The 17,117-nt window shown below is 26.4% G+C and overlaps 2 protein-coding genes across 2 annotated transcripts; both read left to right on the top strand.

Annotated features, from left to right (window-relative positions):
* The first annotated feature begins 1,667 nt into the window (after positions 1–1,667).
* Positions 1,668–4,544, top strand: LOC134837906 (myosin-11-like). The gene is made up of 2 exons (XM_063853299.1): positions 1,668–3,783; positions 4,258–4,544. The coding sequence occupies exons 1-2, from the start codon at positions 1,668–1,670 to the stop codon at positions 4,542–4,544; spliced, it is 2,403 nt and encodes an 800-aa protein (XP_063709369.1).
* A 6,694-nt stretch (positions 4,545–11,238) lies between these two features.
* Positions 11,239–13,675, top strand: LOC134834740 (UDP-glycosyltransferase UGT4-like). Its single transcript, XM_063849499.1, has 3 exons — positions 11,239–11,493; positions 11,551–11,974; positions 12,231–13,675. Exons 1-3 carry the CDS (start codon positions 11,247–11,249, stop codon positions 13,132–13,134), a joined length of 1,575 nt encoding a protein of 524 aa, XP_063705569.1. The 5' UTR covers positions 11,239–11,246; the 3' UTR covers positions 13,135–13,675.
* Positions 13,676–17,117: the final 3,442 nt, after the last annotated feature.

Here is a 17,117-nt window from a genome sequence, read left to right as displayed (position 1 = left end):
AATATAAAAAATTATATTTTTTTTTTAAATTTAATTAAATTTTTATTTTTATTAAAACGTTGCCAAATATTTTTTATTAAAATATTATTTTAGATTTTAAATTGTAATTTTTATTAAATTTTTTTTTTTACTAAATTAAAATAAATTATTTATATTTTTTAATTTTAATTTCAAGAATAAAAAAATTAAAATTATCTATTATAATTATGTTTATTTAAATTTCATTAAAATTTTTTATTAAATTGATAATTAATTAATTTTATTAAAATAAAAATTTAATTAAATTTTAAATAATTTTTTAATATTAATTTTTATTTTTTTTATGATTTTTTAAAAACGATTATAAAATTTAAATGCTTTTCAATATAATTTTTGAATTTAAATTTTTAATAAAATTTTAAATTTTTCAATATTTTTAACTAAACTTGAAAAAAAATATTTTTTTAAATTAAATTTTAATGTTTCCTTGAAGATTTTAATTAAAATAATTCAAAAATTTATTTATCTGAAAATTAATTTAAAAAAATTATCTGAATTTCTTAATGGATTTTAAAAAAAAATATTATTTTAAGTAAAAATTTAATAAAAAGTAAAATAAAATTTAATAAAATGTATAAAAATTTTTTTTAATTTAAAATTTATTTAAAATTTTTTTTAAAACAATTAAAAATTTTTGAAAAACTATTACGAGTAAAATTTATCAAATTTAAATTTATTTTTTGATCGAAGCTCGACACATTAAAAATTACAATTTTTCTAATTCAACCAAAATTCCTGATAAGAAACTTTCATACCAACCAACGCCTATTGTTAAAATGCGTGAATGACTGAAATTCGTGAATGGTGAAATGCTGAAACAATATTTGCTTAATATCTTGATTCATTGATTATTAACAAATATTTGGAGCGTAACATATTGAACTTTATTACTTTCATGTTCCATTTATTATTATCGTTTTTAATGTTTTTATTTTGATTGAAGCCCAAATTTATTATTATTATTTTAGTGTCGATAAAAACAATTCATATTTCGTCTCACCTGAATCGATTTCTAACGTCTCGCTGACGACATAAAAACCATCATAAAATTTGCGGTCTGGATTTTTACCAAAAAATGTTATTAAAACATTAAGTTATTATTATAGTTATTTAGCCACAAGAGAGAGAAGAGAACGGAGAATTAAATTGAAATTTTACGTGAGGAGAAAAAAAACCCGCATGACAAAAAATTAATTATTATCGAAAATTATTTAAAGTTTTATTTTTTTTTCACTCATCAGGTCAAGCCTTTGAACTTTTGCTGCGATTGTTTATTGTTCTTTCATTTTCTGTTTTTATTAATTTCATTTAGTGCAAAAAAAAATTCATTCGCAATCAGTCTGTTCAAATATTCACGATAAATAATTATTGGGTATTTATTTTTCGGTTATTGATTCACTGTTATGTCGCGCCATGGCTCGGAAATATTTAAAATGCATTTAATTAATGAATGAATGGAATCAACACCTCGGGGCTATTGTCGTAACAGAAAGGCAGCCTTTATTTGAAAATTATGCTCGTTGCACAAATAATTGAGTTAACGCTTTGCAATTCAATTAAAACAACACAGTGCTCTGCTATTTTAACGTCAATCATTTCGATTAATTCACAAAATTCAAGTCGCAAAAATGGCAAGCAAATCATCGATTTCTCATTCAACAATTGCCAGTGTTGCAAAACAACGCGTTCAGGAAGAGCTGAAGAAGATTTCTACGACGAAAATTGAGTCACGTGACCTTCAAAAGTTACGCGAAGAAATTATTCCTCCAAAAACTCCCTTAACAAAGCAGAAGGAAATTGTCACGGAAAAAGCTGAAAAGCACGAACTTGACTTAGGAACGAAATTCACTTCATTAGACTTACTTCAAGATACCATCAAAGGTTTGGAAGACGAAGTTTCACGTCTCATGGAGGAAAGTAACCAAGCTCAAGCTGAACTGAAACGAAAGCGTCAAAAGATGCAAGATGGTTTGATGGATCTGTTACGCCTTCAAAAGCTAATTGAACAAATCAACTCCGAGATGAACGAAAAAACTTCAGAGTTCAATTCAAAGATGGCGGAAATGGAGAAGAAACGTTTAGAGATCATGGAAGATCCGAACCTCACGGAAGATCAAAAGCTTGAACTACTGAAGAAGGTTGAAGAAGAAGTTACGGAGTTGAAAAGAACTCACGAAAGTGCCTTAACTCTCCTTCAGAACGAAAAAGAAAAGCTCAAAGATGAAGCTCGAACAGAAGCAAAAGTACTTCAAAAAGCATTTCATGATTTAGAGAAGGATCACTTGAATGAACTTCAGGAATTGGAAAATGCTAAAGTTGGAGCTTCGCCTTCTGAAGTCCTCAGGATTGAAGAACAAATTTTCGAGAAGAAGAAGCAGTTTGAACAAAAGAAACATGTGATGGAAAAAAGTGCATCTTCGAGAAAGTATTTCTTTGATGATGAAGGAAGATTTTACTTGGATGAAAATGGCGAAAAAGTTTACAAACTTCAAGGTACAACATCTTCTGAAATGGAAGTTGATTCAAAAGGCAATTTAAGATCAAAGTTTGAAGTTAAAATCAAACATGAAGTTGAATCTGAAGTTGATTTGAAAGAAAAACTTCAAAGATCTTCAGAGATCAATCCTGATCGCAGGATTCATAAACTCAAAACAGGTTTCATGAAGCTTTTGAAACAAGATGAACTCATCAAAGCTGTTGATCAGAGGATCTTGAAGGATCCCAATCAGGCATCTCTTAAAATTGAAAAGGAAACTCTCAAAGATGAAGCTCGAATTGAAGCTCAAATCCTTCAAACGATCTTTCATGATCTCGAAGTTGAACATATTGAAGTTCTTCAAGAAGTTGAAAAGTTGAATCTTGGAGTTCCAACTTCTGATTTACTCAAAATGGTTGAACATTATTCAAAAGTTCGAAAGTATTTCTTCGACGAGAACGGAATTCGATTCTATCTCGACAAAAACGGGCAACGAGTCTTCGGAGATGTTTCGCCGCTTGAATCTGCAACTTCCGTTGCCAGCAAAATCTTACTCGGAGCTCAAGATGAATGCAATAGAAGTCGTAAAAAGTTGAAATGTGGTTTGTTGAAGTTATTGAAGCTTCAAAAGCTGATCGAACAAATTGACAAAGAGATTTGTGAAGAAGTTGCAAGATCTAAAAGTCGATCTCGAACCCCAAAAGAAGATTGTCGACAAGTCGAGAACAAACGAAAAGTTTTAACTCAACTCGATAAGAAACTTTCAACGTTAAAAGATGTCAACTGTAAAGCGCAAAAACTGAAACAAAACGTTAAAGAAGTTGATCAAAAGGTTCGGGCAAGTAGTTCGAAGTCTCAATCTCGACCTTCGACAGCTCGAACTTCAAGACCTTGTTCGAAACAAGAGACGCGAACTTGTGCTTTGACTTGTCTTCAAAGCAAGAAGGAAAAATTGAAGGATGAAGCTCGAATTGAAGCGCAGATTATTCAAGCAGCTTTGCACGAATTGAAAGAAAAGAAGAAGAACATTTGTAAAGAGCTGGAAAATTTGAATATTGGACCTTCTCCTGCTGAATTGATGAAACTTGTGAAAGAAACAGTAGCTGCCAATAAATACTTCTTCGATGAACGGGGAAGGTTTTATTTTAATCAGAAAGGATGTCGAATTTACAAACAGGATTCTTGTACGTCGTCGTTTATGAATTGTGGAGCATGTTCGGATCCTTCAAGCTTTGATTTTAGCGGGATTTCAGAAGATTTTTGTTTTGGTAAGTTTTTGAATTTAAAGTTTTAAAAAAATAATTATTTTTAATTTTAATTTAAAAAAAAAAATTAAATTAAAAAAAAAATAATTTTAATTTATTAATTTTAAAAATTTAATTTAATTTAATTTTAATTTTAAAACTAAAAATAAATATTTTAAAATTTTATTTTTAAAAAATAATTTAAAATTTTTATTTAAATTAAAAAAAATAATTTTAAATTTTAATTTAAAAATAAAAAAAAATATTTTAGAATTTTAAATTAAATTTTCATTTTAATTTAAAAATCAAAAAAAAAATAAATTAATAATTTAAATTAAAGAAAAAATTAATTTTAATTTAAATTTAAAAAAAAAATAACTTGAAAATTTAATTAAAATAAAAAAAAATATTTAAAATTTTAATTTAAATTTAATAAAATTAATTTTAATTTAAAAAATTTTAATTAAAAAAAAATAATTAATTTTTTTTTATTTTCAGAACCTGCTCAAAACCCCGACATCGACTATTTAAAACAAACTGTTGGTCCTGCTTTACGCTGTGGTCTTGCCAACATGACAATGACAAATCCTCCTGATCCAATCAACTACCTTGCCAACTATTTGCTTCAATTTCGTTGCAACGAAATCCGTTCGCAGCGTCAAAAAGCTGAAGTTGAAGAAATCCTCAAGTTACGTCGTGAAATTTTCTGCGAGAAAAAACAAGAAAATTCTGCAAAAACCGTCAAATGTCCCGGAATCGCACGAAAAACGTCCGAATTCAAGTGAAAAATTCAAGTTTTACCCATAAATAAATAAAATTGCCCGAAAACATATTTTCCGCAACAATTTCCATGGTTTTCCGTTCTGGCATGTCAGTCTGAGTGACGGAGTTTAACATTTTTGTGCGTGTCTTGACCTTTTTTTTGTATTTTAGATTTCTTTCGGACTGAAGATGATGTAGAGAGACAAGACACGAGCTTGAAGAAACGATTTATGTGGCAACCACGCACGCATTTCCACACACACATTTGGAAAAAAAGGAAACGAAATCGTAAAGAAAATTCACGTTAACATTCCATTCATTCCAATTATTTGCTTGAACAAACAAAAATTCAATTGTCCACTAAATTTAATTTTGTGTCTCCATCTCTTCAAAAAAAAAAAAGAAAAAATAAATAAAATAATGCGTGACTTGTGTTTCTATTTCTCCTTTTTAGTGGCTCTCTCCTGTAGCATAAAATGATGATAATAATATGACAGACAACACGATCCGCTCATATAAAGTAATAATCATAATGATTCACGTAGATGTCTTAATATGTTTCAGAAAAAATTTTCATGCTTGGTCATTCACTGCGTTTCGTATATTAATATCCTTGTTTTTTTTTTTTTTTTTTTTGATGAGTTTGTCGAAAAAAATTGTAGTTTAGTGGACATTTTGTACAATTTCTTACGAAACATTTGGTAAGAATGGTTCACGAAATGCGACGTGTGGCTTCATAAATGTCAAAATTAAAGTTGATGATTTGTTGGCGATGGACTGAATTACTAATGAGGCATTAACAAGTGTCTGCAGGTTGACTAAGAGATTGTTGGAGGAACACACAACGAGAAGAAATTTTGTGAGAATTTTTCTATTTTTTTAGAATAATTTTTTTAAATCAATTTCGCTCAAAAAAGTTTGAAAAATATTCGCCTGATATTAAAAAATTTTAAATCTTTGAAAAAAAATTTTTTTTTTAATTTTAGGCGAATATTTGTAACTTTTTGAATAAAATTAATTTATAAAAAAAAAAAATAATTTTAAAAATAAGAAAAATTTTCACTAAATTTCTTTTCATTGTCATTAAAATAACTAATTAATAATTAATTAATTATTTTTTTATTTAAATAATTTTAAATATTTTTTTTTAATTTTTAATAAATTAAATTAATTTTTTTTTAAATTTAATTTTTTTTTAAATTAATTTTTTTTAATTAATTTAAAGTTAAAACTAAAAATTTTAAATTAAAAAAATAATTAAAAATAAAATTAATTAAAAATTTAAAAAAAAATAAAAAAAATTATTTAATTAATGAAATTTTATTATAAAAAATTTCAAAAATTAAAAAAAATAATTCTCAAAAATTATTTATTAAAAATTAAATATTTTTTGATAAATTAATTTTTTTTAATTCTCTTTATTTAATAAAAAGCCAAGATGATTTAAGAAATTAAATTTATTAAAATATTGAAAAAATTTGTGATTAAAAAATTTTTTTAATATATTTTTAATATAATTTTTTAATTAACAAAAAATGTTGAATAAATTTAATTTAATTTAAAAAATTAATTAATTATTAAATTAAAAATAAACCAAAATTAGAAAATTATCAATTTTCTACAGACTTTTTTTGATAAATCGAATTTCATAAAAAAATCTTTTTTTATAAAATGAAAAATTAAAATTTAATTAAATTTTATAAAATAAAAATAAAATTTTTGAAAAAAATAGATTTATTAATAGAATTTTTTTACAAGATTTTTTTGAGTAAAATTTAAATTTTATTCTACAAATTCTTTAATATTCCTTAAACTGCCTTCAAATATCAAAAATTCTACCTCCTTAAGAAACTTTTACCACAAATTATTGCTTCATTGTGTGTCAACCCAAAAATGATAGCAATTTATTGGTACATCGCTCTCATCTCATCTCCTACGTAAACTCCCAAAATTCCTTACAAGAGAGTTTAATAAATAAATTAAGTAACTTTCGTTGTCATCGTTAAAATGATTGAAGATCTTTCTGATGACTCAAGCTGCGCGCAACTCTGGAATGACAAAAAAAAAATTCGGACAGATGAATCTTAATTAATTGCCTAAGGACGTGTTATTTTACGTCAAAAACCTGTCACAAGACTTTTACATTGACATCTTTAACTTTTTTTTTTGCTGCTGCTACATTCACGAGCAAAAAGGATTGATTGAGTGGTTCGAACGTTAAGCAAAGACACGAAGTACAAAAAAAGAAATAAAATAAAATGTTCGAATTTGAGGTAAATGAGAGATAATAAGAAAGAAGTTTTTTTTTGCAAATCACGTTTTCGAGTATTTTAATTAAATAAAAAACACATTATTCATGTCTGTTATCAAATTTTATTGGATTGTTACTTTTTTTTTCAACTGCACTTCCTAAAATAAAGTTACTTGTCGTTTCGTTGTTGTCGACGTCGACAAGTAGCCGGTTGTCTGTCGGTTATACGGAGCGTAAGTTATGTTCTCGCAAACTTCTTAACTCTTCTTCGCGCTGGCAACAACGGAAATTTTGTTAAGACATGTTTAGTAGGGGTTCGAAAATTTTAAGATCATGAAATTTTTTCATTCAAAAATTAAAAAAAAAAAAAACAAAAATTTAAAAAATTCATAAAAATTAAAAAAAAAAGAATTTAAAAACAAATTTCTATTTTTGAACATCGAAGAGCTTATATAGGGTTCAAAACCTCTTTAATGTTTAATTTAGAAAAAAATTAATAAATTTTTAGACAAAATTTGATGAAAAAGATTCAATTAAAATTTAATTAAAATTAATTTAAAATTTATTAAAAAAAAAATTAAAAAAATTTTTATAAAATTTATGACTTTGAAATGACCTTGAATGAACATTTTAAGATAAAATGAGTTTTTTTCTTATTTTTTCTATAAAATAAGAAAAATTGAAACTCTTGAAATTTTTTTAATTGAAACTCTTGAAACCTGAAATTGAAATATTTCAAATTAAAACTCTCAAACTCTGAAATTGAAATTTATAAAAAAAAATAAAAAAAAAATTGTTTATAAAATTTATGACTTTGAAATGACCTTGAATTAACATTTTAAGATAAAAGAGACTTAAAATGAGATTTTTTCTTATTTTTTCTAAAATTTTAGACCTCTAATTTGAAACTTTTCATTCAAGGACAAATGAAGGTCATACTTTTCTTAAAGCTTTTTTAACAATTTTTTTTATCTTTTTTCTTTAATTTTGTTCCGATGATTTATATTTTATCGAAATTTTTCTAAATTGAAACCCCTTTAGAGCCTTAAGGAGGTTCTAATTCTTCATATCGTTAACTTTTAAGATAGAAATTTGTCGTAATTTTTTTCTTCTTAATTCTAAATGATGAACAAAGTAGTTTAAGAAAATATTTCCATAACCCCTACTGCACAGTAGTTGATACTTTTTTGCAGCATTTTTGAAGTAACAGAGCGAGAGAGCGAAAAGAGGAAAAAAATAAGTAAAACGATTCACTGATTGCATGCCTTGTAATTGTATAATGTAACAAGCAAACAGGCAAAATGTGTAATCAAAATCAAGACAACACAACACAACTCGTTGTTTCGCTCTTCGGTTCTCGAGTTGTTGTTGTCGTCGTCGTCGTCGACGACTTTTGTTATTATCTTACTTGAGTTATCTCTTTAAAGCTAATAAAGCAGCAAACAAAACATTTCGCTGTGTACCTTTACAACAACAACAACAACACATATGGGAAGAGCAATAAAATTGCACATCGCGACTCGTTCGCTGTTGTCATAAAAATAAAAAGTATGTGGATATGGTTTTGTGTAACATAACAACAACAACAATAATAATAATAAGAATAGACAAACAAACGTTTGTAATACTTTTTTTTAATGGGTTTTCTTTCACTTTTGCAAATCAATGGATTTAACAAAGAGCACGTTGGAGTCTTCGTTAGTTGATGTTGTCGGTCGCCTTGTTGCAATATTATGACAATCTTGTTGCGAAATCATCGTACCGGGAGATATGCTTGTTAGGCACTTGATCTGAAAACTTTTTTGTCTTGATATTTCATTCAGCGTAGTTTTCATCTTAACATATTCGACTTTGAGAAGAATAGTTTTTATAACTTTTTTACTTCTAAATTGCTCTCTGAAGATTTTTTTTTTATTTTTTGTAAAAAATAGCTTGGTTTGGATTAATTGGAAGAGATTTTAAGCTTTAAGAAGCTTTTTTTTAATTTCGTTTCTTTATCCAGCATTCTCTTAAGTAGTTTAAAGTAAAATTTCTCATCTATCAAAACTCCAAGATATTTCATCTTATCAAATATTTTAACTGAAAAAAATTTTTTGTTAAAATTTCAAAAAGTTTACTTACCAAAAGTGAATCCCAAAAGTTAAACAATTGTACAAAACTTTCCTTTCTATCAACTCTTAACTGGTCCAAAATCCGATCCATTTCCGTATCTTGACCAAAAAGTTTCCTTTCCGCTTTCATTCATCATGTCTCTTCGTTCTCCTCTGATGCTTGAAGCGTATCTTGACCAAAAAGTTTCCTTTCCGCTTTCATTCATCATGTCTCTTCGTTCTCCTCTGATGCTTGAAGCGCCTTAATTCACATTCCTGAAAGCAAAAAAAAAGTTAAAAAATTGTTACTTTTGTTTACAGTTAACGGATTGTAAAAATAGTCGCGTTAATTATCTGATTTACGAGACACTTTTGTCCTGCATTTTTCCCCTCCTTCTTTCTTTTCCATTCACTGAACGTCTTTCTTTGTTACGGATTATTTTCATGCCACTTTTAGCCAAGAATTTATTGTATTATAATGGAAACTTTATATAATTTTTTCCCTTCAGCTTTGTTTCCAATACAAAAAAAAACGGAGCAAAAGTTATAAAATTGTGTTAATTCATGAAGAAAATCCCGATAAAAAGTTTTTCTATTTTCATTACAATTTTTGTTGAAAAATCTAGCGAGCGAAGGAAAAATATTGTGTAACAAAATCCGTTCTTTTTTTTAATCCGGATTTTTTGCTCACTTTTATGCACTTTCTTTACAAGAACACTTTTCGTAGAATGCAGGAAGGAAGACTTTCTAAAACTCGGTTCTAAAGCTAAACACATGCTTGTTAATTTCCTCTGGGTCGCTTTTGAAAATTTTTCTCACACATGCAGTGCAGCTTAAAAATTGAATAATGAGCAGAATATGTGGGAAAGATTAAATATTTGAACAAAAAATGAAAAGAAATTCTGTGTTAGAAAAAAAAGAGGAGGAAAAGTTTTTCATGTAAGCGAGACGACGTGATTTTCTTAACACATTGGATTACATTCTTCTTGAATAAACTTAAAAGTCAACATTGCGATATGTCTTTCCAAAGAGCAAACATCAGAATTTACATATAACGGCTTCTGGCGCGCACTCGGAGGAAAGAGGTGTCTATTTATTTTTAAACTTTGCGAGACTGTTATTATGTAATGATGATGACAATAATAATGTGCAGAACATTAACAAGTATTTACATCCAACTTTTAAGTTTATTTGCATAACATTATAGGATCGCCCTGAGATGCGAAAGTTGATGGTTTTCTATTTTGAGAAATTTAATTGAGTTCTTGCTTCTCCTCTTGAGGTTCAAAATTTAAATCTGAAATTCTTGGAATCTGAAAAAAAAAATTAAATTAAAACTTTTGAAATTTTTTAATTAAAACTTTTGAATTTTTTAATTGAAATTGAAATTTTTTAATTGAAACTATTAAAATTTTTTTTGAAACTCTTGAAATTGAAACTTTTGAAATTTTTTAATTGAAACTCTTGAAATCTGAAATTGAAACTCTTGAAATTTTTTGTTTGAAACTCTTGAAATTGAAACTTTTGAAATTTTTTAATTGAAACTCTTGAAATTGAAACTTTTGAAATTTTTTAATTGAAACTTTTGAAATTTTTTAATTGAAACTCTTGAAATTGAAACTTTTGAAATTTTTTAATTGAAACTCTTGAAATTGAAACTTTTGAAATTTTTTAATTGAAACTCTTGAAATTGAAACTTTTGAAATTTTTTAATTGAAACTCTTGAAATTGAAACTTTTGAAATTTTTTAATTGAAACTCTTGAAATTGAAACTTTTGAAATCTGAAATGAAAAAAAAAAAGTTTTTTAAGCTCTCAGATTTACTATTTTTCTTACCACAGAGTTCTTCATCTTTGTCATCATCACTGTCTGGCATTATTATTGTTGTAAGTAGGGGTAAAAATGTGAAGTAAACATCTCTCATAATCCTCCAAAATAATCCGCGAACGTGGTTTTTGATCTAACAAACGCCAAGTTGTGAGGATTTTTCAACAAAATTTCGATTCAATCTCGCTCCAAGAGTAATTTTGCGTTCTGTTTTTGCACTAATTCCTCCCCTACATCATAAATGGTTAATAGAAATTCATTTTCCCCAAACACAAGCCATTCAACAGAAGGAAAACTTTTGAATGTAAAATGCAAACAAGCAAGTGTGTGTGTTGGGAGTCTGTTTACTTTTAATTATGATTTCCATGGTTTTATTCTGCTTCCGAATATTTACATAATCTCTGGCTGGGATAGCAAAATTTTATTGTTGTCGAAATTTTTGCATGTATTTAATCTACTTCGGGTTTTTATCGAAAATTGCACTTTTAGATAACTTTATCTTGATATTCGAGCTTAAGATAGATAAGAAATCGCCATTTAGTAAATAAACTTGAGCTATGTTGGTCATGAAATTAAATATTTTGTCCATTTTTGTGTTGATTTTCGCACAAAATGTTGACTCAGCTCGTATTTTGTGCTTTTATCCGACGCCAAGTAAGTCAGGAGTGCTCATTGCGCAACCTTTGATGGAGGAATTGGCGAAACGAGGACATGAAGTTACCTTTGTGAGTCCTTTTCCGCTTGGAAAAAGTGTTCCCAACTATCGTGACGTCGTGATTTCTGTTAAAAATGAAGCTACAAGAGGTAAAATTTGATAAATTTTTATTTAAAAATATTTTTTTAAGAAAATTTGATTTTTAGAACTCACCCAACGAGTAACAAGCAAGGAGCAAAAACACAATATTCTAACTTGGTTACCAAAATTGGTTACTTTGTCGTCTGAAGCTACAATTGAAGTCATCAAAGATGAAAAATTTCAAGAAATAATGAAAAAAGAAAAATTTGACTTGATCGTTTTTGGATATTTATTCAACAATTTCCAACTTGGGCTTCAGGAGCATTTCAATTGTTCAAGTGTTGTTCTCTCGTCGGCGCCATTTTTTCACTTTTTGGAAGAACTGCTTGGGCATCCAAATAATCCAGAAGCTGTTAGAAGTATTATGTTGAAAAAAGATGAAGAAATGACAGGAATGAACTTTTTCGAGAGAGTTCTCAATACTTTGGCTTATTTTGTGGAGCATTTGATGTTTATTTATGTCGAATATCGGAATCAATTTTACTTTGAGTAAGTTTTATTTTTTAATATTTTTTTTAAATATTTTTTAAAATATTTTAAAATATTTTTTTATTTTTTTAATATTTTTTAATTTTTTTTTTAATTTATAATTTTTTTTTTAAATTTTTTTTAATTTTTTTTAAAATTTTTTTTAAATTTTTTTAAATATTTTTTTTTTAATTTTTTTAAATATTTTTTTAAATATTTTTTTCTTAAAAAAAAAATTCGTAAAAAATTATTAAAAAAAATAATTTTTCTTCAACAGCGAAATATTTCCTGAAAGTAAACTCGGATATTCCAACGCAAAAAAGAACGTTTCGTTAGTTCTCGTCAACCAATATCTCTCGGAAGGTTGGATTCGACCTCTTCTCCCGAGCGTTATTGAAGTCGGCGGCTTACAAATCAAAGAAACTCCTTCTCCCTTACCTGATGACATCCAAAAGTTCATTGAAAGCAGCAAAGATGGCGTTGTTCTCGTCTCTTTCGGCACAAATTTCCGCAGCATCGACCTTCAACAAGAAAAACTTTCGATTCTGATGAAATCTTTCAGCAAACTTGAACAAAAAGTAATTTGGAAATTCGAAAACGAAACTTTACCAAACTTACCGAAAAATGTCCTGATCAAAACCTGGCTTCCTCAAGACGATATTTTAGCGCATCCCAATACAAAAGCTTTCGTTACTCACTGTGGCATCAGCAGCTATAACGAAGCCCTGTTCCATGCAGTTCCCATCGTCGCCATTCCCTTTGTGAGTGATCAACCGATGAACGCAAAACGCGCCAAAGATGCTGGCTGGGCAGAAATTGTTCCATTTTTGGAATTAACAGAAGAAAAACTCGACGCTGCTTTGACAGAAATCTTAAAAAATCCAAAATTCAAGAAAAATGTCAAAGTCTTAAGCGATAAATATCGAGATCGACCGATCACAGCAATGCAGAGCGCCATCTACTGGATTGAATATGTGATTCGACACGAGGGGGCGCCTCAGTTGCGATATCCGGGAATTAACCTCAACTACTTCCAACAACGTGGTTTAGATATTTTTGCGTTTTTGACACTTTTCTTGTTCGTTCTTGTCAAAGGCACGAAGTTTGTTTGCCAAAAATTAAGGAATTGTACCAAAAAAGGGGTAGATAACCGAAAAAGGCACGACAAGAAAAATAATTAAAGTCTACAACAATTTTAGATAACGTCTTTCGTATGCAAATAAAGTTGAGAGCTTATGACTTTGATTCAAGTTCTCCCCTTCCTTCGTCCCAATTTTGGTAATTTTGTTTGTCGAATAAGATAAGAAAATGTGTTGAAACTCGTTCCTCGTAGATAAGTTTAAATTATGACTTTTGTTGCAACTTTTGACAACTTTGAAAAATTTCTGAGTCACTCAGAAATTCATAATTAACGAAGAGGAAAAAAATGCAGACGACCCGTTAATCCTTTGTTGATGAAATCTCAACAGATGTTTGACATTTTTGTGGATTAAATTTAATAACGTTCGGATTAGATCTCGTTTTATGTTTTTTTCTTTAATTTTTTCTTCGGCTTCAACGCCATTCGAGCATTACGAGAGTGAGAGAAAGATTATGTTGTTAATGACGTTTCGTTCCCATGTAAAAACAAATTTTAAATTTCTTCAATCAGAAGTCGATGCTTGTTAAAATTATTGCATTTTAACAAGCAGTTGTTAGTGATGTACATGGCAAGATAGCAAATTGTCTGAGAATTTTCATTTGCCAAATATGCTTTGTTTCTGACCTTATTTGCATCAACTTTTTGTTAAATTTCTTTCTTTTTTTCTTCTTTCTTTCTTGCGTTGTACGTCCTTTGGTTCTTCATCTCCTTGCAAAAAAATGAGAGAAAAAAAAGAAACAAAAATCGTTTGTACGAGACTTCAAAGTTATTTCTTCTTTTTATTGTTTCGAGTACAAATTCTTTGATTTTTATTCACTTTTTTAATGCATTATGGTAAAGTTTTTGATTTTTTAATGTTTTGTTGTTTGTCTGTATTTTTTTTTAATTTAAAAAATTAAAGAAAAAAATTTAAAAAAATTCAAAATATTATAAAATTTTTTTTTAAACTTTAGTAGAATTAATTTTTAAATTTTAAAAACTTATAATTTTAAAAAATATTTTTTTTAAAAAAAATTAAAAATAAAAATAAATTAAATTTTAAACTCAGAAAAAGTAATAATTTAAAATAAATAAAATTTATTTAAATAATTTCATTAAAAAAAAATATTTTTTAAATTTAAAAAATTATTTTTAATAACAACAAAATAAATTTTAAAAAATTAAAAAAAAATAACAAATTATATTTTTTTCAATTAAACCTATTTATTAAATTTTTTAAATAAAAATTTTTTTTTTGTTTTTATTTTAAAATAAAAAAAATTATTTTGAACAACTTTATAATATTTCTTTGATAAAATATAAAAAAAGTTATTTAAAAAAAATTAAAATTTATTTAAAAATTTATATAAATTTTAAGAAAATAATTTTATAAAAAAAAGCTTATGAATTAATTTAATTTATTAATTAAAAACAATTTTTTTGTCAAAAAAAAAAAAATTAAAAAAATCTAAAAAATTTCAGCAAATTCTAATTTTCTTAATAAAACGGTTTTTTGTAAGAAATTAATAAAAAAAATATTTTCGACATTTTTTTAATTTTTTTTTTAAATTAGAAAAATTAATTTTTTAATGTTTTTTTACTTTTTAATTAAAAATTTAAAAAATTAATTATGAAGAAAAAAATATTTAAACCCAATTCAGTTATCAATTTTACGCCAACTTTCGCATCTTCCCTGCTGATCGTTATGCAAGTCAACGACAAGACCAGCAAGCGAGAGAAAGAAAGAAAGAGCAAAAAAAAACAAAAATTTCATATCACTGTTCTGTCTGTTTTTTATGACGACTTGTGATTGTCTTGTTCTTGTCGTTTTTTTTGTTATTTTGTTTATATAACAAAAGAAAATGATGAACGAGCCAAAATGCAGTTATAATTCAGTTAGACGATTTCATGCCTCCTTATTCGCTTTTGAGCAAGATCGGAGTCATAAACAGCCGGAAATCATCTTGCAATGCAGTCAATGCAGAAATATTGATTGAATACGAAAAATGCAAAAATATATAAAAAAAAACAGCACAACGAGAAATAATAAAAAGAGAGATATTTTAATATCTATAAACATCATAAATAAGAAGTGATGTTTCTTTTGTTTGTGCATCAATTTAACTTCAGCCCAATTCAGTTTTTTTAAATAATTCTTTTTAGAGAGGTCAGTGGCTTTTCATGCAAATTTTTAAATTATTTAAATGTTGAAAATGAAAATATTGAAAAAAAAATAAATAAAAATTTCATTAAAATTAAAAAAAATATTAATTTTTTAAAAAATTAATTTTTTAATAAAAAATAAATATTTTAAAATTTAAATTTTTTTAAAAATATTTTAATTTTTTTTTAAATATTTTAATAATTTTTTTTAAATTTTAATTACAAATTTTTGTTAAACAAATTTATTAAATTTATTTTTTTAAAAATAAAAAAAATATATTTTTGAAAAAATTGATAAAAATTTATTTAAATATTTTAACCAATATTATTTTAAAATTAATTGAAATATTATTTTAATTTTTTAAAAATAATTTATTTATTTTAATTTTTTTAATTACTTTAAGTTTCTTATTTTTTTAAATAATTAAAAATAAATAAATAATTTTGTTTTAATATCTTTAATTTTTTCTTCAAAATTAAAATTTATTTTCTTTAATTTAAATTTTTAAATTTTTAGTAATATTTTTTTAAAAAAAATTAAACTATTTTTATTTTATTTTAATTTTTTTTTTAAATGTAACTTTTTGAAATAAAAATATTGATTTTTATGTAACAAAAAAAAATATCAAAAAAATTTCTTTTGTTCCAAAACTAAAATAAAACTTTCTCGAAACTCAATTATCTAATGCAACTCATAGAAAATTCCATCAGAAAAGTCATAAATTGCGAAGTGTCGTGTAAAAATCGCATGTAAAAGGGCTTGATATGGCATAAATTTGAACAATAAAATATCTCTCCGGCACATATATTTATAGAATAAATGGAGAAACTGAGTGACAAAAAGAGGCATTTTCTAAATTATTTTCGCACATTGTACATTAATTCTGTCTTGGGGTAAAATTTAATTAAAGAACGTCATACGTTTTCATTAAAGCATCTCTCACAGACTGGAACGAAACAAAAGTTTATGGAACCTGTTTTTGTCTGTTGATTAGTCTAACACATATAAATTTCTATTCTTCGAGGAAAATTTGTGGGGCAGTGGGAAAACATTAGTTCAAGATAACGTTGCGGCGAGAAAGAAACGCCTTAGCCAGAAATTTATGTGTGAGGAAAAGCATGTGATTCACTTGTTATTTGTGCAATTAGGTAAAGTTTTGTAAAATGGTCGAAGAACGTGATAGATGTGTTTACATTTTTTTCTATCTGCTTCTGAAATGTTGAACAAACAGACAATCATTATGGTTTTAAATGATTAAATAAACTAAAACTTAAATAGAATTATCTTGCTTGCACTTTTCCCTTCGGAGATCTCGAACACATCTCGTACTTTCATTTATATTTAATTACACTCGGGAATACAAAATGTCTAAAAATGGCCATAATTTTAATTTAAACTCATACATGATGATGTTCATCACTCGCCGAACGGCAGACAGACAAAACCATGACAAATAAAGTGTAAGAGAAATAATTTTTCAACACTCCAACCAAAGTTTTTGTTAGACAAATCATTCAATTAAAAACATTTCGTCCCCCATCCAACACTTGAAACTCTCTCTTGGCAGAAAAAAAATCTCTCACAAGAAAAGTACAAATTAAGAACATTAAGTACTCTGTTCCTTTTTTAAAGAAATACAATTTTTTCTTGTATTTTTGCGTGTTATTTTATTATGAATGAAATAATTGATGAAAATAGGCAGTTTGTTGGCTTGGCAGGAATTCACGAGGGAAATTATTGCTATTTTGTAAGAAGAAAAGGAAGAAAGAAATTTTATTTATTCCATTTGATGAGGGGGAGACCGTTTTAAATCAAAGAGCGATGAGTCCGACAACGTTTTAGACACGTTAAAAATTTATCTTTAGGCAGGGATGGAAAAA

The sequence above is a fragment of the Culicoides brevitarsis genome, chromosome 1 (assembly GCF_036172545.1).
Source record: "Culicoides brevitarsis isolate CSIRO-B50_1 chromosome 1, AGI_CSIRO_Cbre_v1, whole genome shotgun sequence".
Taxonomy (NCBI): Eukaryota; Metazoa; Arthropoda; class Insecta; order Diptera; family Ceratopogonidae; genus Culicoides; species Culicoides brevitarsis.
Note: the sequence above shows the minus strand (reverse complement) of the source record. Positions and strands in the feature narration are given on the sequence as shown.